This window comes from Dendropsophus ebraccatus, chromosome 9 (genome assembly GCF_027789765.1).
Source record: "Dendropsophus ebraccatus isolate aDenEbr1 chromosome 9, aDenEbr1.pat, whole genome shotgun sequence".
NCBI classification, from domain to species: Eukaryota; Metazoa; Chordata; class Amphibia; order Anura; family Hylidae; genus Dendropsophus; species Dendropsophus ebraccatus.
In genome coordinates, this window is record NC_091462.1 from 26,673,875 (window position 1) to 26,693,553 (window position 19,679).

Below are 19,679 nucleotides of genomic sequence, written 5' to 3' on the forward strand. Positions count from 1 at the left end.
ATGTATTCTATCTTATTAAGGGGGGTCATAGTATATTACATCTTATGGTGGGCGGAGGTCGTAGTAATCTTATCATTGATTGTAGTACTGTGGCTTACACTTTCAGGGGTACTCTTGATGGCAGTTACTAAGATATAAGGACTTCTGCTGGTGTTTCTGTTGCTCTTTAGCTGTGTTTATATACAGTCAGAGCTGATCTCACTAATATGGCGGCACTCGTTTATGTATGTATGTATTATGTATGATATTGAGTTGTACCTATTTATTTCAGATACAAAGCATCTAATGGAGGATTAAAACTTTTAGCACATAAACAAAAGCCTTATGGGCAGTGGCCATTTTCTCGTAGCATTCATTTTGCTGAGTATATGATACACAAAGACGCGGCAAACATGGCTCCTGTAATGAAGACACGTGGTATAACTACCGCTTTCACTCTGGCAATCTATAGGACACCTACGTAGCCGGCAGCGTAACGCAACAGTGAGTCTAACACGTCCCCTGATTGGCTGCCAAGAATGGAACGGATGTGACGTAGAGTTGCACCCGGAAGTACACTGCGTGCATTGCTTTGAATGAAATCCGGCTGATTCACTGCGGCTGCCGGAGGAGGAATACTCTGAAAATCTTCGCTCTTCTCCATTATAGTTTATTAACAGGTAAAGCGGAAGCTAAACGCCATATTACCGCGGCATTTTACCTAAGATACTGTCAGTGAGGAGGACGGGGCAGTGAGGGTCGGCACTAGGCCGCAGGTTCGACCTGGGACTCGAGTAGTTGTTGTGCGGAGCCGCTGTATTACGTTACTGGCCCTTCTGTGAGATTTTTCGTATTGTTCGCCAGTCTCCGTCACTGGCCGGTGATGAGGGGGGAGGGAGAAGCCGAGCCCGGGAAATGCCGACTCATGCTGCCGGCTCCATAGACTCCGCACTGCTCGTCCTCTGCTCTCTGCAGCATCTTCATCCTCCAGTCACTGACAGCTACAAGAGATACTGAAGGGAGCCTTACAGTAACGTCTAAGAGGTGAAAGTGGAGTCGTTGCCAATAGCAACCAATGGCTCCTAGTCTGGGGTTTGTAAAATAACTGCAGTGATATTATTGGTTGCTATGGGAACTATTCTTCCTCTGTATTATTTGTCTGTGGAGGCAGAAAGTGAAGGGGCCCCTTAAAACCCTGTGTAATATTAATTATAAAAGTTCTGCTCCTGTCCCACGTGTGTGTATGCCAGCCTGTCATTGTTTACTAGCAGAATGCCCTGTACCCATGTGTCTGTGGCTGTGCCAGCCCCTGCCCTGCACCAGTGTGTGTATGTAGCACCCATGCCCTGTACCCATGTGTGTCTGTGCCTTGCACCAGTGTGTGTATGTAGCGTCTGTGCCCTGCACCATTGTGTGTGTGTGTATAGTGTCTGTGCCCTGCACCAGTGCGTGTATGTAGCACCCATGCCCTATACCATTGTGTGTGTGTAGCGTCTGTGCCCTGTACCAGTGCGTGTATGTAGCACCCATGCCCTGTACCATTGTGTGTGTGTGTGTGTAGCGTCTGTGCCCTGTACCAGTGCGTGTATGTAGCACCCATGCCCTGTACCATTGTGTGTGTGTGTGTAGCGTCTGTGCCCTGTACCAGTGCGTGTATGTAGCACCCATGCCCTGTACCATTGTGTGTGTGTGTGTAGCGTCTGTGCCCTGTACCAGTGCGTGTATGTAGCACCCATGCCCTGTACCATTGTGTGTGTGTGTGTAGCGTCTGTGCCCTGTACCAGTGCGTGTATGTAGCACCCATGCCCTGTACCATTGTGTGTGTGTGTGTGTAGCGTCTGTGCCCTGCACCAGTGTGTGTGTATGTAGCACCCATGCCCTGTACCATTGTGTCTGTGCCAGCCCCTGTCCTGCACCAGTGCGTGTATGTAGCACCCATGCCCTGTACCCATGTGTGTGTGTGCCCTGCACCAGTGCGTGTATGTAGCACCCATGCCCTGTACCATTGTGTGTGTGTGTATAGTGTCTGTGCCCTGCACCAGTGCGTGTATGTAGCACCCATGCCCTGTACCCATGTGTGTGTGTATGTGTAGCGTCTGTGCCCTGCACCAGTGTGTGTATGTAGCGTCTGTGCCCTGCACCAGTGTGTGTATGTAGCACCCATGCCCTGTACCCATGTGTGTGTGTGCGCCCTGCACCAGTGCGTGTATGTAGCACCCATGCCCTGTACCATTGTGTGTGCCCTGCACCAGTGCGTGTATGTAGTACCCATGCCCTGTACCATTGTGTGTGTGTGTGTATAGCGTCTGTGCCCTGTACCAGTGCGTGTATGTAGCACCCATGCCCTGTACCAGTGCGTGTATGTAGCACCCATGCCCTTTACCATTGTGTGTGTATAGTGTCTGTGCCTTGCACCAGTGTGTGTATGTAGCACCCATGCCCTGTACCATTGTGTGTGTGGCACCCATGCCCGCAATCAGTAGGTGTCTGTGCCAGCCCCTGCCCCACACCAGTATTCAGAATAACCAGAGGGAGCAAACTGTACTGGCAAGCATTAGGTCAGGTTTAGGTCCACACACCTTTTTCAGTGTTTTGCTCCATTTTAGGAACTGAAAAATAGAAATAATTGCAGTTCCAGATCCATTACAGAGAGCCCTCATTGGCTATATTAGGGTCCATTTGGTTACTTTGTATTGTCTGAGGTATCCCGCTCAACCTACTTCACTGTTTTTAGGAATTGGCAAAGATGACTTCTAACCGATTCTGTGTTTAACAGTGTTCAGTACACAGATGCAAAACTTTTTCGGAATACACCTTAAAAGAGGACCTGTCACCCCCCGTGCCGGGGTGACAGGCTCCCGACCCCCTGTTAGATCCCCCTATACTTACGTGATCCCACCGGGTCCTGTTCCTGAGCCGGCCGGGTCCCGGAGATTTCAGCGCCCGAAGTCCGGCGCGCGCGCTGAGAGATGAGTCCGATGCCCATAGAGAATGACGGAGCATCGGACTCCCCATTCATTTTCTATGGGCGTCAGACTGTTGTCAGCACGCGCGCCGGGCTTCGGTAGCTGATATCTCCGGGACCCGGCCGGCTCAGGAAGCGGGACCCGGCAGGGATAACGTAAGTATAGGGGGATCTAATGTGGTCGGGAGCCTGTCACCCCCCCGTGTCCTGTCACCCCCCGTGTCCTTTAAGGGTCAGATTTTTACCCTTTCTTAGGGGAAGTGCCTGATCCGTCAACAAGCCCTTAAAGAAGAAGTCTGGCAAAATTTTTTATTAAAGTATTGTATTGCCCCCTAAAAGTTATACAAATCACCAATATGCACTTATTATGGGAAATGCACATAAAGTGTTTTTTTCCCTGCACTTACTACTGCATCAAGGGTTCACCTCCTGGATAAAATGGTGATACGACCTGACTCCCAGAGCTGTGCGGGCTGTGGCTGCTGGAGAGGATGATGGCAGGGGGATGCTCAGTGTCCCTCCAGTGCCCTGTGTCCCTCAGTGTCCCCCTGCTATCATCCTCTCCAGCAGCAACAGCCCACACAGCTCTGGGAGTCGGGTCGTGACATTACCGTGTTATCCAGGAAGTGACATCACCATGTTATCCAGGAAGTGACATCACCATGTTATCCAGGAAGTGACATCACCATGTTATCCAGGAAGTGACATCACCATGTTATCCAGGAAGTGACATCACCATGTTATCCAGGAAGTGACATCACCATGTTATCCAGGAAGTGACATCACCATTTTAACTTGGTGAAGACTTGCAGAGTAAGTGCAAGGAAAAAAGCACTTTATAAGCATTTCCTGTAATAAGTGTATATTGGTGATTTCTATAACTTTTGGGGGGGGCAATACAATACTTAATAAAAATGTTCACCGGACTTCACCTTTAAACCGGAATCTGTCAGCTGCAATTCATGTTCCAAACTGCTGACACTGTTAGATCTAGGAGACACTTGGTGCCTTTCATATATCTTTTTCTCAGCTTATGGGTTGGTTGGGGGAGGGTTTAAAAGGAGACATCCAGCTGGCAGCAGATCTGAAATTTGGAAAATCCCCTTTGACTTCTTGTACCTGAGGTTTAAGACATTTACTACATTCTGGAAGCGCCGCTGGATATAGGTAAGGTACCATGTGTCCCCTAGTCCTAACAGCTTTCTAACAGTGTCGGCTGTTTGAAACCTGAATCACAGCTTATAGATTCCCTTGAAAGGTAACCTGCTGTCAGTTTCGGGCAGCATGCAACAGACACATTTCCTTATAACAATGATGTTTTATCCACTCTGAAACAATGCAGCATTTTAGAGCATTGCTGGTTATAACATCGGCTAGGAACAAGGCTCCAAGTAGGCAGGGAGTTCCTGGACTTTACATTTATAGATCTTTCCCTGCCTAAGTATAGGATAAAGCTGTTGTGGATTACTGAAATAATACAGATCACATACATCTTCCTGTGCAGAGACACTGCGGCAGCAAGGGACTGACAGGAAGATGCCAGCGGGAAGGTTTTTAAGTTAGGAGAAAGACTTTCCCGTAATACCCCTTTAAAGGTCCAACTAATACATTATAATATACTCTAATCTCTAAAGGGCTCCACAGGAATACCACAGCTCCACAGAGGATCCCTGTGTCAGGCTCTGCATTAGGCATAACACAGTTGATGAGGTTTGGCTGGGGTACTACTTTAAAAATGCTGTCACTTGATTGACACCCAAAAAAAAATTGGTCTCTCAGCTTTCACAAAACCTTCGATTCCGGGTCCCTCAATAGTACCGTACACATCACTTGATTTTTGACTAAATGCTTATTGTCCACAGCTGTTGCTTCTGACTCCCCCAAACATGGCTCTGTACGGAGAGGGGAGGAAGCTGCTGTTAGACCCCTCTGTTGTCAGATTACCTCTTCTGAGAACACAGGATCAGACACTTTGAAATGCAGTAATCCTGGTCTCTCTGAGGCCCCATTCACACTTCCGTGTCAGTTTTTACTGTCAGGAAATCCTGATCAGGAGACCTCAAAAGTCATCAGGAAAGTATCAGGATTTCCTGACAGTAATCCATTTTTACAATCAGGAAACCATCAGGAAAAACCTTCAGGATTTCCTGATGAGTAAAAAGTGTTCCCACATTGCCTCTAGTGTACCTGGATGGCCACAGGCTGCAGAAGTACAACTCCCATCATGGCCTGCCAACAGGGACATGATGAGAGTTGTACTTCTGCAACCTGGATGGCCACAGGCTGCAGAAGTACAACTCCCATCATGGCCTGTTAGAAGGGCATGGTGGGAGTTTTAGTATTGGGGGGGGGGGGAGGGGGCTGTGTATCTCACCTGTCGGCGGAAGAACAGCGGCGGCAGCTGGTGGGAGTCGCGGGCGGGTGCAACCTGCTGCGGTCTCGGGGGGGGGGAGGGCAACAGAGGTGGGGAGTGGCGGCGGGGTCATCAGGCGGCGGCGGGGCGGCGCGGCGGGCAGCTGATGTCCTGTCCGATCCCTTGGGGTGGTGGCGGCGCGGCGTTCGGGCAGCGGGTGTGCCGGCGGGCTGTCAATCATCCGGAATCACGGGCACTATCCTGATGTACATCAGGAAAGTGCCCGTGATTCCGGCGCTCCCATAGACTTCTATGGGGGCGTCCGGGCCAGAATTCCGGACAAAAATAGGATATGTCCTATTTTTTCCGGATATATTTTCCGGAACGGACACCCTTCCGGAAAAATCCGGAAGGGTGTACGTGACCAAGTCTATGGGTCCGGAAATCCGTCTGGATTTCCTGATAGGAAATCCGGATGGTTTTTCCGGACGTGTGAAGGGGGCCTGACATCTGCTGTTATGGTAATAGGGACACCACCATACACATTAGGTAGTCGAGTCACAGTGATAATGTAGGTTCTGCTAGTTATGTGTATGGCCAGCTTTATGCCATACTAACACTCTATTCTTACCTTTCCATGCTCCCTCTGTGTTGTCCTACTTTATCTTCGGGTCCTGGCTGAACTTTAGAGCATTCATGATGTTCCACCTTAGCCCTATGCTAGTTTTCATAAATCTTAAAGGAATTGTTTGGGGGATTTTCTTTTTTAAGATGGCCAGCTTGGGATTAAAAAAAAAAATAAGTCCACTTGCCTGTCCCAATTCCCCACAGCCACTGATGGTACCTGGTCCTGCTGCTCAGGAAGTGTCTGCTCAGCCAATCATTAACTGAGATGGGTCATCATTGAGGCTATTGATTGGTTGTAGGGGGCCCTTCCTCTAGACCAGGCAGTGCTGGACTGCAGAAACGGCACAGTCAGTGGTAACAGGGATTGAGGCATGTGAGTGCAGTGTTCCACTAACCTTGTCCACTCCATAAACAGTTCATGGAGTGTTAAGGCCCTATTTCACGGAACAATTATCCTCATGTGTAATAGAAGACAACGATCAGCTTACATGAATGATGTCGCTGATTGTTGCTGTTGTTTATCTTTCAACATGTTGAAAGACAAACAACTGTGATAGCGGTGATCTGCGGATCACCCATCCTGTAGAAAAGTTATAAATCTACTTTCAGAGATAACAGCTGTAATTGTGTTATGGATAGTGTAGGGGTGGAGCGCAACAAGGATTCTCTCTTTGGCCTTGAAGAGTCTCATTCTCCACCCCATTAGGATCTGCACTATGCATATCACTATGTACAAGCAATGCTTGCAGTCTTCCTTTCCGGTGTAGTCTTTTTCTCCACTCAATCTGTCCCATCCCTTTCCAATGATAATGAATGGAGCGGATCGGCCAGTGGCAGGCCAGATTATAAGGGCAGGCAGTGCTCCTAAAGGTCTCACCGGACCGTGGAGCAAAAGACTAACTACAGGTTAGGAAAAAGGTAAGAGACATGCCTTCCTTCTCAGCGTCTCCTGTGCAATAGGGACATATTTGCAGGTTAGATTCTTCTAACCTGCTGAGAGTTCCCCTTTAAAATGGTTATTCTGGATTAGAAAAAGATGACTGTTTACTTCCAGAAATAGCACTGCTCTTGTCCGTACTTTGTATTTGTTATTCCAGCTTTTTTTTTACCTTCTACCAGTCAGATGTGCGTGAAATCCATTTTTGTAATGGGAGCGAATATCAGGTCCGGCAGTGTGTGTTAGGGTCTATTTACACAGAAAGATTATCTGACAGATTATCTGCCAAAGATTTGAAGCCAAAGCCAGGAACAGACTATAATAAAGGAAAGCCTGAGATTTCTCTTTTCAAATCCATCCCTGGCTTTGGCTTCAAATCTTTAGCAGATAATCTGTCAGATAATCTTTCTGTGTAAATGGACCCTAAGCCATACATGTCCCTCTATGTAAATTATTTACACCCATGACTATATACGCCTGTTTTTTTTTTTGTTTTTTTTCTTTGCCCACCAACAGAAATTAAAAAAAGAAAACAACCAACTACACACCCATACTCATCTGCCATGATTCACTGCCACTTTTCCCCTTAGTGTTGTCTCCAGTTCAGGTGCGGCTTGCAATTAAGCTCCATTTACTTCAATGGAACAGAGTTTCAAAACCCCACCCAAGCTGGAGACAACAGTAGGGGGAAAGTGGCCATGTTTTTGTAACGCTGGATAACCCCTTTAAGACTTTGTTCTATTTGTTAATCAACCCATTAAAGAACTACAACTCTAAGCATTGAATGCTGGGATTTGTAGTCTTGCATTGGCTTCAGAGCCACTGTTTTAGTGAACGAGACAGCTTTATTTAGAGCCGTGAAATATCTTTTACATTGTCACCTTATGGAAACAATGACTGAGATGTGACAGCCCGGAGCGTCCTTATCAATGCATGGTTGTGACATAGAAACATCCGGGATGAGGCTCTCGGAGTCGCTGTGTCTGTTGTCAGTCTTCCCTTAATGTCAGACTATACTTCATTCTTCCAGTGTAGTGGTAGACATAGATGTTGGACGACTTCCATGCTAAGAGTTTTTTTTTTTTTTTCTCCAGTTCAGGAGCATATGTGTTCTTTAAAAATAAGACGAATTACAAAACATAGAATTGTTCCCACAGCCACATCTCGGGCTTTTCTATGTCATCTGCTATTAGATGGTAGATCTTCTCTTTCTCATGTAGAAATATACAGATATAAATATTATTGTGCGTATCTATGTTGGTATTTGTCATTCTAATGGATGATGATTTCTCTGTAATAACAGTGTGTGGTAGCAGTTCTGCTCCGGAGACAGGGACGCTGGTGACGCAGGTGTTGCAGCCATATGTATATTGATGCTTTTCTAAATCCCATCCACTTGCTGCAGATAGTTTTTTTCTTTGTAAATTAAAGGGGAAGTCGGGCCAGACCCCCTTTTTTTTTTTTTTTTTTTTTTTTTAATATCAAGTGTTGAGGAGGATGAAATAAATAAAGTGCTCTTATCTCCCCTCTCCAGCGCTGGTGGCCGCATACCGCTGCTTCAGTCCCCGGGTCCCCAGCTGCTTCCTTGTCTGAGTCAGGGCATGTGCGGTCCGCTTAGCTAGTCAGCGGCCAAGGCGAGACCCCGCTAACTGGCTAAGGGCACCTTACACATCACAATCTGCATCCCCGCTCAGACCAGGAAGCCGCCGTTGACTTGGGGAAGCAAGCAAGGAAGGTAAGAGCATGTCGTTTCTTTTATCCTCTTCCGTATTTGCTAAAAAAAATGGGTCTGGCCGGACTTCTCCTTAAACATAGGGATGACATTTACAGTTGGATCTGCTGCAAACCCATCTCCATAGGACGTTCCTAATGTGTGTACACCTACCCATAAACATTGTCCATTGTAGAGTCCTATTACATGTTGAGGTAAATTGCTTAAGGGCTCATTTAGCGGACAACAAGCAATTTATTTTTTTTTTTCTTTTAAACAATAGGCATTTAGACAAGAAGAATTGGTTCGAAAAGTTGCTAATACATCCGGAATTGCGTTGGGGTCCTATTCCACGGGCCTAGCAGGGCCCGATCAACGATGTAAACGAGCGCCGATCTGCTACTGGGCTTATTCCACGGCCCGATGATCGTTAAGCGAGGGCTGCAGGGACATTGTTACCGATGTCCTTGCAGCCCTTGTTTCATACGTTACCTGTCCGGGCTGCAGGTCTGCTCCTTCTTCCTTCTGGTCCCGTGCCGCAGCAGCTTCGGAGCGGGGCTGTCTAAACTGACAGACCGCTCAGCCAATCACTGTCCGGAACCGCCACAGCCAGTGATTGGCTAAACGGTCTATTAGTTTAGACAGCCCCGCTCCGAAGCTGCTGCTGCGCGCGGGACCCCGGAAGAAGAAGACCTGCAGCCCGGACAGGTAATGTATGGTTCTGCTGAAATCATCGGTCGCCGCCGCGCACCGCTATTCTACCGTATCTGCCGATTATCGCTCCGATTCGGCCGATTATCGCTCCGTGGAATAGGCCCCTTAGTGTAAATATTGTAATTGGGTTCGTATCCATATACTGTGAACGATAAGTGTTTTTAACTAATAGACTTGAGAACGATTAACAATTATTTTGTGGTCGGCTCCAAAGATGTGATCAATGACATACATTGTTCGGCGTTTTATTGCTGCCGTGTTATCCTAAATTCAAACTATTTAACAATTTTTTTGCACAATAATCAGCCTGTGTAAAAGGCCCTTTAGTGATAAGTTAGGGGCTTACTTTAAACAGGTTATCAAGCCTTTTTAAAATTGATAGGATAAATATGTTTATCCCAGGCAGGTTTAAATTCTGTTGTTGTAGATTTATCTACCACATCTGCTTGAAGTTTCTTCCAAGCATCTACTACTTTTTCAGTAAAGTAACATTTTCTTACCTTGCTTCTGATCTTTCCCCCCAATAACCTTTCACTGTGTCCTCTTGTTCTTAAAGTGTCACTGTCATATATATATATATATATATATATATATATATATATATATATATATAAATTTTTTTTTTTTTTAGAAATCAATAGTACAGACGAGAAAACTTAAGAAACTTAAGAAACTTTGTCATTGGGTTTATTAGGCAAATTGTTTGCTTTGTTTGTACCTTTTTGTTTGTGGGATAAAAGAAGCGTAGTAGACTGTGTTTGATCTATGAACATTTATGACCCTGCTCCAGGCATGTCGTAGTGTATGTGGCAGCATAGACAGCATTATAGTATGCGGGCAATAGAGCCCCAAACCATGACCTGAGTGCATGGGTTGTATGGGAGTAACCTGTTCTCTATTTTCCAATATTACAACATCCTCCTTAAACTTTTTCATCATCCAGTAAAGCGAGGTGTCTGGTAATTTGGGCCCTTTCTGGATGCCTGGGAGTTGACTCTTCTCCTGCTATCCTTCACTCGCAGTTTTGATGAGAAGTGACAAGCGTAAAGTTAATTAGTGAAGGATCTTCTAATGAGAACGTTCATCTGATCCACGAGCCAGCGTCTCTATTCTAACCACATGCTCAGGAATCAGAAGTAAGCCGTTCAGGCAACGCTGCTCCGACACACTCTTGCAATGGGGAAAAAAAAAATACCTTTTCAGTTAAAATCTTCCATTAAAAACAACTTTATTCCTGACGTATGGTAAGTAAACCTAAAGAAGCAAACACTGTCTGTTAATGAGTGGAGAGACGCTTCTGGAATTAATATGTGGCGTTAATTAACAGGAAGACTGATGTTGTGCTGTAATTACCACCAATATTTCTGGCATCATGAGTGGAGGAAGGTAAATGGAGGCTGACGGATAAGGTGCAGGCCATTTATTTTATTTCTTTATCTTATAGGAACATGGACCGACTACTGAGGCTCGGAGGAGGAATGCCGGGGCTGGGGCAGGTCAGTAGACTTTTTTTTTTTTTTTTTTTTTTTTCTTTTTATCTCCATTTTTGTTTGCTTCCTCTTATATATTATAAAGCATTGGCTCTATAAGGTAAGGCTACATTCACACGTTCTATATGTTGTCCGCAATTGCGGCCTGCAACTAAGGACAGCATTACAGCCTGCAACTAAGGACAGCACTACTGACTACAGGGCCGTGATCCATGGCGCAGAAAAAACGGTCTGGTCCTAGTATGGACCTGCAATTTCCACACAGATCACGATTCTTTAACAAATAGGTTGTGAATCTGTAGTTGTGGGTTTGCTGTTACGGACAGCCTACTGAACATGTGAATGTAGCCTTAGGGCCCGTTGACACTACATAGTTGGCATTGAATTTCCGCTCGGTAACCCCCGTCTGAGCTTCGCACCAAATCCCGCCGGTTACCTCTTTGAGATGCCTCGCGCGCCTCTCTGCTCGAAGAACTGACATGTCAATTCTTTGAGCAGGGAGCGGAGGCGCGGGAGGCCTCCTATTGAAAGAGATAGCAGGCCGGATTCAGCGTGGAGTCCACGGACGGGAATTCAGAGCGGAATTTCATTGCTGATTTTGTAGTGTGAATGGGCCCTAAGCGTCTTTTCACACTGTATTAATGTACACTTCCTCCAGACACTACAATAAGGGGCTTTGCAGTATATACCTCCACCATAAAGGTATAACAGATTACGCCCTCCATACATTGACTTACAGTATACATTTTCATACCGAATTCTGGTCTATAGATTAGCACTTCTATCAAGTATAAAAATGGGAATCCTGATGAAAGATGATATTGCCGTTTTCTTGGCTTTGCCAGATGATGGGGATCTATGGATATGCCTGACACATCAGAAGATTTCTTGATGCATATGGCAAATATACAGCACAAACATGGTGTATTACCAGTAACAATCATCACCTGTCTTCAGGATAGGTGATGTGTCTGATTAATGGGAGTCTATCCGCCAGGGTCCTTCATGCCTTGGTTGGGTATTTTTGTTAATATCAGTATATGTCGCCTATGCACTGTCAACGAGGCTGACTGTAAGGTCACATTTACACAACATTTCAGCAACTGTACTGTAGAGGATAACCCAGGGTTACCGTATAAGACTCTAGTTGGTGGAATAGACAGGGGATGTGATGCTCAGCACGGCCTCTATGACAGGGATCATTGGTTTGATTCCCCTATCTGCTTTTTGCCCATGTCTGCAAATCTGAGCCTGATATAAACCTGACAGATTTCATTTAAATGCACCGTAACTTTGGCTTAGATACAGAATTTGTTTAAAAAAAATCTTTATTGGTATTCCAAAGCTGTAACGCTTAGAAACCTAGAGCGATGACACAGTAGAAAAAGAAATGTAGGAAGGAATGTAGTTACAATGCCAAGTAGAAGACCCAAGAATTTTGTGCAGTTTCATACAGACGATGCCAACAAGAATACGATAAAGGTAGCTGGAAGAATGAGAAACACGTAGGTAGAGCGCTGCATAAAGAGTAGCAAAGCCAACCAAAGATATAAAAATAAAGCAAGTACCCGAGAGAAATAGTCATTAGCTTCATGTATAATAATCCAGATATTGATCAAATATTGTAGACTTATAGGTTGTTGGACCAGGCAATGACAGAAAAAAACAATTAGCTATGGAGTACAAAGAAGTAAAACAAAAAATAGAATTTGAAAAAGACCTAAATAAAGGATGTAATAAAAACATTGTCAGAATGAGTATCTCAAGTATCAACAAGTTTTACTATGTTCTCTATAATATTACTAGTGTGTGGTTTCATACCTATCTCGGTAATGATAGATCCAGGTCCTTAAAGGAGAAGTCCCACCAATTCAAGTAAACTTGCCCGTCCCTGTGCATCCACAGTGTCACTCCCAGGTCCCGCTGACTGCCTTCGGTTTTACCGGGTAGGTCATGTGCCCGGCTTTTCCAGCTGCAGTGTCACAGCCTGGCTGAGTGATTGTCCCCTCAGCCTGCTAGTGACTGGAGCGGTTTCCTGCCCCAGTCACTGATTAGCTGAGCAAGCAAACGCTCAGCCAGGTATGTGACGTTGCAGCTGGAAAAGCTGCAGGATACTGGTGGCTATCAACGGGACCCAGGAGCATCGTTACGGGGTACGAGGATAGGTAAGGTTACTTTGTTTATGATTTTCCTGCACCCCTGGCCTTCCTCCCTTTTTTGAATTTGTTGGGACTTCTCCTTCAACTTTAAAGTGACACGGTCACCCCCTTTTTGCATTCTGACTTTTCTACACAGGTGTAAAGGGTAAATTTAGCAGTTTTCATACCTTATTTTATATCCTACGTCATGACTCTATGGACACATAGGCCCAAAGACCTTAAGGCCAGCCTGCTACAATGGTTGATGAGAGGGCTGGACCTATGTGCCTATGATGTCATGGAGGGGCGGGACCAATGGTGGTGCTGTGGTCGGGGCTAAGTGGCACTATTATCATGAAGCCCCGCCCACTAAGCACAATCTGCAGTTGATAAAAGATCACGTTTTACTTGAACAAGCACCATGGTGTATGATATAAAACAATGTATGAAAACTGCTAAATTTACCCATTACACCTGTGTAGAGAAGTCATGATGCAAAAAGGGGGTGACAGTGTCACTTTAAGGCGGAACTCTTGTCCAATAATGTTAAGTTGCTTGTAGCTTATGATGTTTCTTAACGTGGGTGACTTTTTTTTTTGGAGGGGGGGGGGGTGACTTTTTTTTTTTGGAGGGGGGGGGCTGTTCTTGTACATACAAAAACAGCATAGCAAAACCTTAATGGTGCATTCACACCTACAGGATCTGCAGCTGATTTTCTGCAGCAGATTTCCTTTAAATAACTGAACACAGCATCAAATCTGCTGCAGATCCTGTAGGTGTGAACGCACCCTAAGTAGTAAAATGCTTCAAGATGGTGCCAAAACAAAAAAAAATAAAGCATACTCATCTGCCCTAATTCCCTGCTGCTGCCGTGCCTGATTCTCACTGCAGTGGTGACTCGCCTCAGTCAGTGTTTGACTGAATAGGCAGTTTTTGTGGGGTTGGCATGTCAATAATAATAATAAAAAAAAAAAACGGAACGCACCAAGGACAGGACATCATCAGCATGGCAGCGAAAGGAGATTGGGGCAGAAATGTGTTTTATTTTTTGTAATTTTTTTTTTTAAGCACCTGAGGTCCAAAATTACAGCACATTGAGATGCAGAATTAACATTAGTAGCAGGTAATAGGTTCGTCATCGGGTTCCTATTATGCCCAGCGAGAAGAAAAACTAGGTATCGACAATGCTTTCAATGACACCATGCACAACTCCTTACTAGAGATGAGTGAGTCTACAGTAAGTGGGTCAGCCGTCAGTTGTGCTATTACGCGGGCGTTGCCAGTCAGACAGACAGATATGGCCAAAAACTCTGTCATGCTTATTGGCTGCTGATCTCCATGTGCAATGGGAGATATGACAAAAAGTCATTACTAGAGACGAGCACAACTGGAGCAAGCTCGAGTCTGATCGTTCAGCATTTGAATACCGGTGGCTAAAGAAGTTGTATGCAGCCCTAGGGAATCTGCAAAAACATGTGTAGTGTCAATGGCTGTATCCATGTTTTCCCCGACCCCTAGTTCTGCATCTCTAATCATTACGCTTTCCAAATGTTTTTTAAATCTTCAGAAAAATCTGGTATGAAGCAGTACTAGTAGACATCCTGCTGCCGCGAACGTACCGTAGGAGACTCCATTTCGTTACGTTTTTGAGTGTCCCCTTTTGGAAAAGTAGTTGAGTAAAATGACCCAAAATGCCTGATTTTTTTTTTTTTTCTTTTTTTGTCAATGCTTATTAAATGGGCCTCATCTGGCATGAAACAATTTGCTTTAAAGAACATCTGGTGGCACAGCCTAACCCTGGAGGTGGGCAGATGATGTACCCGCCTGTGATCTTTGTCTCCACTTCTCTCGACCCCTGGTGTAAGGTCAGGACGGGTTTCTCACCTTGCTTGTGCCGTTGGAGTGCTCAATGCGCATTTTAATGATGTCATAATGAACTTCCTCAATTCCAGCTTCTGTCATCTGTCTTCTCGAAATGTGAGAAAATGTGTCTGAAAGGTCGACATATGGGCTTCATACAATTGATTCTGCCGAGAAATTAGCAAAATGTTAATTCGGTGCTCCTTAGGAAACATGTAGTGTAAATCATATGCACGGTGCAACAAATAACACTTTCCTGTCCTCTATAGTCTGCAGTTGTCTTTACGTTGACAAAGCATTTTTTTTCCCCCTAGGCGCTGCCTATATTCTTTACTTACACATAGTTAACTTTATCTGTATTAATCCAGGTTTTTGGTCTCCTAAGGCTAGGTTCACACTGCGTTTTCAGCATCCGTTTAACGGATCCGTTTTTTTTTAACATCCAGAAAAATAGGGTCAGCAACGTTTTTTGGTCCGTTTTGGTCCGCCAAAAAAAACGGATCCGTTTTTTTTTTTTATAATGGAAGTCAATGGAAAAACGGATGCAAACAAATGAATCCGTTTTTTGCAATCCGTTTTTCATGCGTTTTTTGCAAAAAACGGATGCGTTAAACGGATGCTGAAAACGCAGTGTGAACCTAGCCTAAGCAGGTATACATACCATGGCAGTGCTCCCTAGCTGTTGCAAAGCTACAACTCACAGCATGCATGCACAACCATCTTCTCTCTGGGCATGCTGGGAGTTGTAGTTTTGCAACAGGTTGGAGACCGCATTGCTGGTTTGTGAATAGAATGCCAGCGGTTCACTATTAAAGGGGGGGACTCCATAAAATTTAGTATCTGAGGACAACTTGGCGACAACTGCTATGAGCCTTGTTATGGCTGCCAATGATGGTTGTCACCCAGCATCTCCAAGGCCGTTCACATCTCATTTTTGGCATATGCTGAATGCATCTGTAAGCTTAGATGCACGCCAAAAGTGTTCTATTGGCATACGTTCAGATTGTATGCATCATCGTACCCTTTTCAGTATTGTGGGGGAAAGCACAAAAAAAACTATACATCTGTGGAAGATGTAAGCAACTTATGGCATACACTTATTTCTGGGCTGAAAGTATATGTGACCAATATAGGAGACCATGATAGTGCAGAAACAGAAAAAGTTGTGTGTGTGTGTGTGTGTGTATATATATATATATATGTATATATGTGTGTGTTTATATTTTTTCTTTTTAAATATATATTCAGTTATTCTTTAAACATTCTGTATCAATTCCTCCTGGCTTTCAAGATTTCGAGAAGGCTCTCAATTTCTCCTTGCTGTCACTCAGTTGTAAGCGTCAGGTTAAATTCACATGGGACAGAAATGCAGCAGGTTTGCATACACAGACAAAATCCACTGTGGATTACAATACCAAACAAGTGGATAAGAATTTACACATCCCATCCAAAGAATACAGACATTTTTCTGCACAGAGACTGACCTGTGGTGTCAGTAGTGAATTCGTCATCACATTGGCTTCTGCAAGCTCTTATATTTTTGTGCATTATCTGTGGGATTTGAAACCAAATCCATGTTTCGTTTTTTATTTTCATTTTTTTTTTTGCATAATGTGCAAAAAAAAAAAAAAATCTACAGCACCATATCCTTTCAAAGAGCCATATAATTTGTTGCAGAAGTGTCTTGCATATTGGTTGCGGATTTGCAGCAGAAGCTGGACCCATGTGAACTTTTCTATTACCAAATTCACGTTCTAAACTGCTAACAGGGAGACTGGTCAGGGAGACACATGGTACCCTTCATTTATTTTTCTCTCTATGGTCAGGTGGATTCCACCGTCCGCCCAAAGAATTGACATGACAATTCTTTGGACGGACGGCAGAATCTGCCTTTCCATAGAATGAAGCCCGTGGGAGCGTGGAGGGCAAGCGATGTAATCCGCAGAAAGTTATCTGCATGATTTCCTTAGTGTGCATGTACCCTTAGGAGGTGTTACAGTTTGCTGCACTTCAGGAGCTTCGGACTTTTACTATAGAAATTTTCTACATTATGGAGGCACAGACAGATATATGAAATGTACACAATGTCTCCTGGTTCAAACATGTATCTTATAGTGTTAGCAGTTTGCAACGTGAATTGCAGTTGACCGATTCCCTTTAAATGGGTTACCCAGGTTTAGAATAACATGTCTGCTTTCCTCCAGAAACTGCACCACTTCTGTCCTTAGTTTGGGTGTCGGTTTTGCTGCTTAGTTCCATTAAAGTGAATGGAGCTGAATTGTAATACCACACACAACCTGAGAGCAAGAAATGTCTGAGCTGCAATCATGATTACCACTTACTGCAGTGCTCTCTAGTTGTAACTACACCGGAATTTAAAGTGTCACTGTCGTTTTTTTTTGTTTTTTTTTCTTGCAGAAATCAATAGTACAGGCGATTTTAAGAAACTTTGTAATTGGGTTTATTATGCAAATATGCCATCTGCATTTAAATAGACTTTTCCCAGCCCCCCTTCTCCTCTCTCATTCACTGCTCATTATCTGGAAATCTCATCTCTTTTACATCAGTCGTGCCCTGTATAACCTATGGAGGGGGGAGGAGGGAGATTAGTCGGCAGCAGCGAACAAAGGATTACACAGCGGGACCTGTGTGAAAGCCGGTATTCAGAGGTCAGAGAGGTCAGTGCTGACATCAGAGAAGATGTAGCTGTAAATTAACTCTTTGTTGTCCTGTTTTGGTGCCTCATCTTCCTCCACCACTCCACTCTCTATAGAAAACAATGAAGACAAGGCAGACCTTCAAACCCGATTACAAAGTTTCCTAAAATTGCCCGTACTATTGATTTCTGCAAAAAAATAATTTAAACAGTGACACTTTAAATACAGAAAATATGCAACATTTCCACTAGCGGATAGGGTACAGATTTTCCGCTGCGTGTGTTCTGGTGTATGTAAAATTCAGTTTTCAATGTGCTCCTATTAAACCCTTAGGCGACCCTGGACGTACCCATATGTCCAGGGCTGCCTCACCGCGTTCAGAGCGGGGCCGCGCTCTGAACTGCCGCGGTCCCGGGTGCCGTTCGTAGCCCGGGACCGCAGGTATTAGCGGGCACGGTCCGATCGCCGTGCCCGCTAATACAGTAATCGAATACAGCTGTCAAAGTTGACAGCTGTCTCGATTACCGAATGCAGCCGTTCCCTGGTGTCTAGTGGGGAGGATCGCTCCTCCGGGACGTTGTCCCAGAGGAGCGATCAACACATCTTACCCCTTCCGGGGTCAGCGCCGTAATGGCGCTGATCCTGGCTCGGCACTCGATTGCTCCCGACTGCAGCAGCCGGAAGCAATTAATGTGCCTATCTCATGGATCTGTGCTGCATATCTATGCAGCACAGATCTCAATGAGAGATCAGTGCACTTATACTAGAAGTCCTCCAGGGGGAATAACTCTAACCCCAGGGGGAATAACTCTAACCCCAGGGGGGCTTCAAGTATAAGTATAAAAGTTAAAAGTGTGGTTATTAGTAAAAAGCCCCCTCCCCTAATAAAAGTCAGAATCACCCCCCTTTTCCTATTTTATAAATAAAAATAAACAAATAAATAAACATGTTTGCTATCTCCGCGTGCGTAATCGCCCAAAATATTATTTAATCACATTCCTGATCTCACACGGTAAATGGCGTAAGCTCCAAAAAATCCCAAAGTGCAAAATTGCGCATTTTTGGTCGCATCAAATACAGAAAAATTGTAATAAAAAGCGATCAAAAAGTTGCATATGCGCAATCAAGGTACCGATGGAAAGATCACATCATGTCGCAGAAAATGACACCTGACACAGCCCCATAGACCAAAGGATAAAAGTGTTATAAGCCTGGGAATGGAGCGATTTTTTTAGGAACATAAATTTGTTGAATTTTTTACAGGCCATCAGATACAATGAAAGTTATACATGTTATATATTGTTGTAATCGTAACGACTTGAGGAACATGCATAACAAGTCAATTTTACCCCAGGGCGAACGCCCAAATAAAAAAATGCGTTTTGCCTTTTTTTCAATTTCACCACACTTTGAATTTTTTTCTGGTTTTGCAGTGTACTTTATGAAAAAATTCTGCCGGTCATTGCAAAGTACAATTAGTGACGCAAAAAATAAGGGCTCATGTGGGTTTCTAGGTGAAAAAATGCAACTGCTATGGCCTTTTAAGCACAAAGAGGGAAAAACGAAAACGCAAAAATTTAAATTGGCCGGGTCCTCTAAGGGTTAAAACAATTGGGGTTGGTGCCTAATTTCTATTTATTTTAGTTCATGATCTGAACGAACATAAGCCCCAAAACGGTGTGACCCCACTAAGAGATGAGCGTCCATCACATGACAAGGACAGATTGAGTTATATTTAGATTTTTTTTAATTTGGTTTCTATTGACCATAATCTGAGATCGAACATATCGTAAAGAATTGATACAGTAAGTATACAATAAGACTGTAAAGCTTTATTGGCCCCAGTCCTGATTCCTCTTTGTTGCGGGCCGAGCGGATGGCTGCTACATCCCCTTTAAATCAGGAGAGCTCATCCCGCTTGTGATAAGTGTCATGCTCTTTGATTTGGCGAGGTAGTCGACTCGCATGGCAATAGCCACTAGATTTCCTTAGGTAGTTGCCAATTATCTATCATGTTCTCCCATCTGTGAGTGTATTTTATCAGATGGGATAGTTGGGATCCGTCCAGGATAGGGCAACATGGATGGCACTCAAACCTTATCACTTGGAGAGGGAATTCTGAGGCATGGGGCTTGTCATTGAATAGCTAAGAAAGAAACAGTTTTCCTCAGCTTTTGTGAACGCAGTCATAATATATATGCAGACCTGTAAGACCTGCCACAAATTCTCATCTGCTCCTTATTGACTG

The 19,679-nt window shown here is 44.5% G+C and overlaps 1 protein-coding gene across 1 annotated transcript in view; it reads left to right on the plus strand.

Moving 5' to 3' along the window:
• Nucleotides 1-522: 522 nt before the first annotated feature.
• PSMD14 (proteasome 26S subunit, non-ATPase 14) overlaps nt 523-19,679 on the plus strand; it is a 66,192-nt gene continuing 47,035 nt past the window's right edge. Inside the window, exons 1-2 of the mRNA XM_069985109.1 lie at nt 523-659; nt 10,731-10,782. Coding sequence (XP_069841210.1) covers nt 10,735-10,782 — 48 coding nt within the window. The 5' untranslated portion in view covers nt 523-659; nt 10,731-10,734. The remainder of the gene's footprint in view (nt 660-10,730; nt 10,783-19,679) is intronic.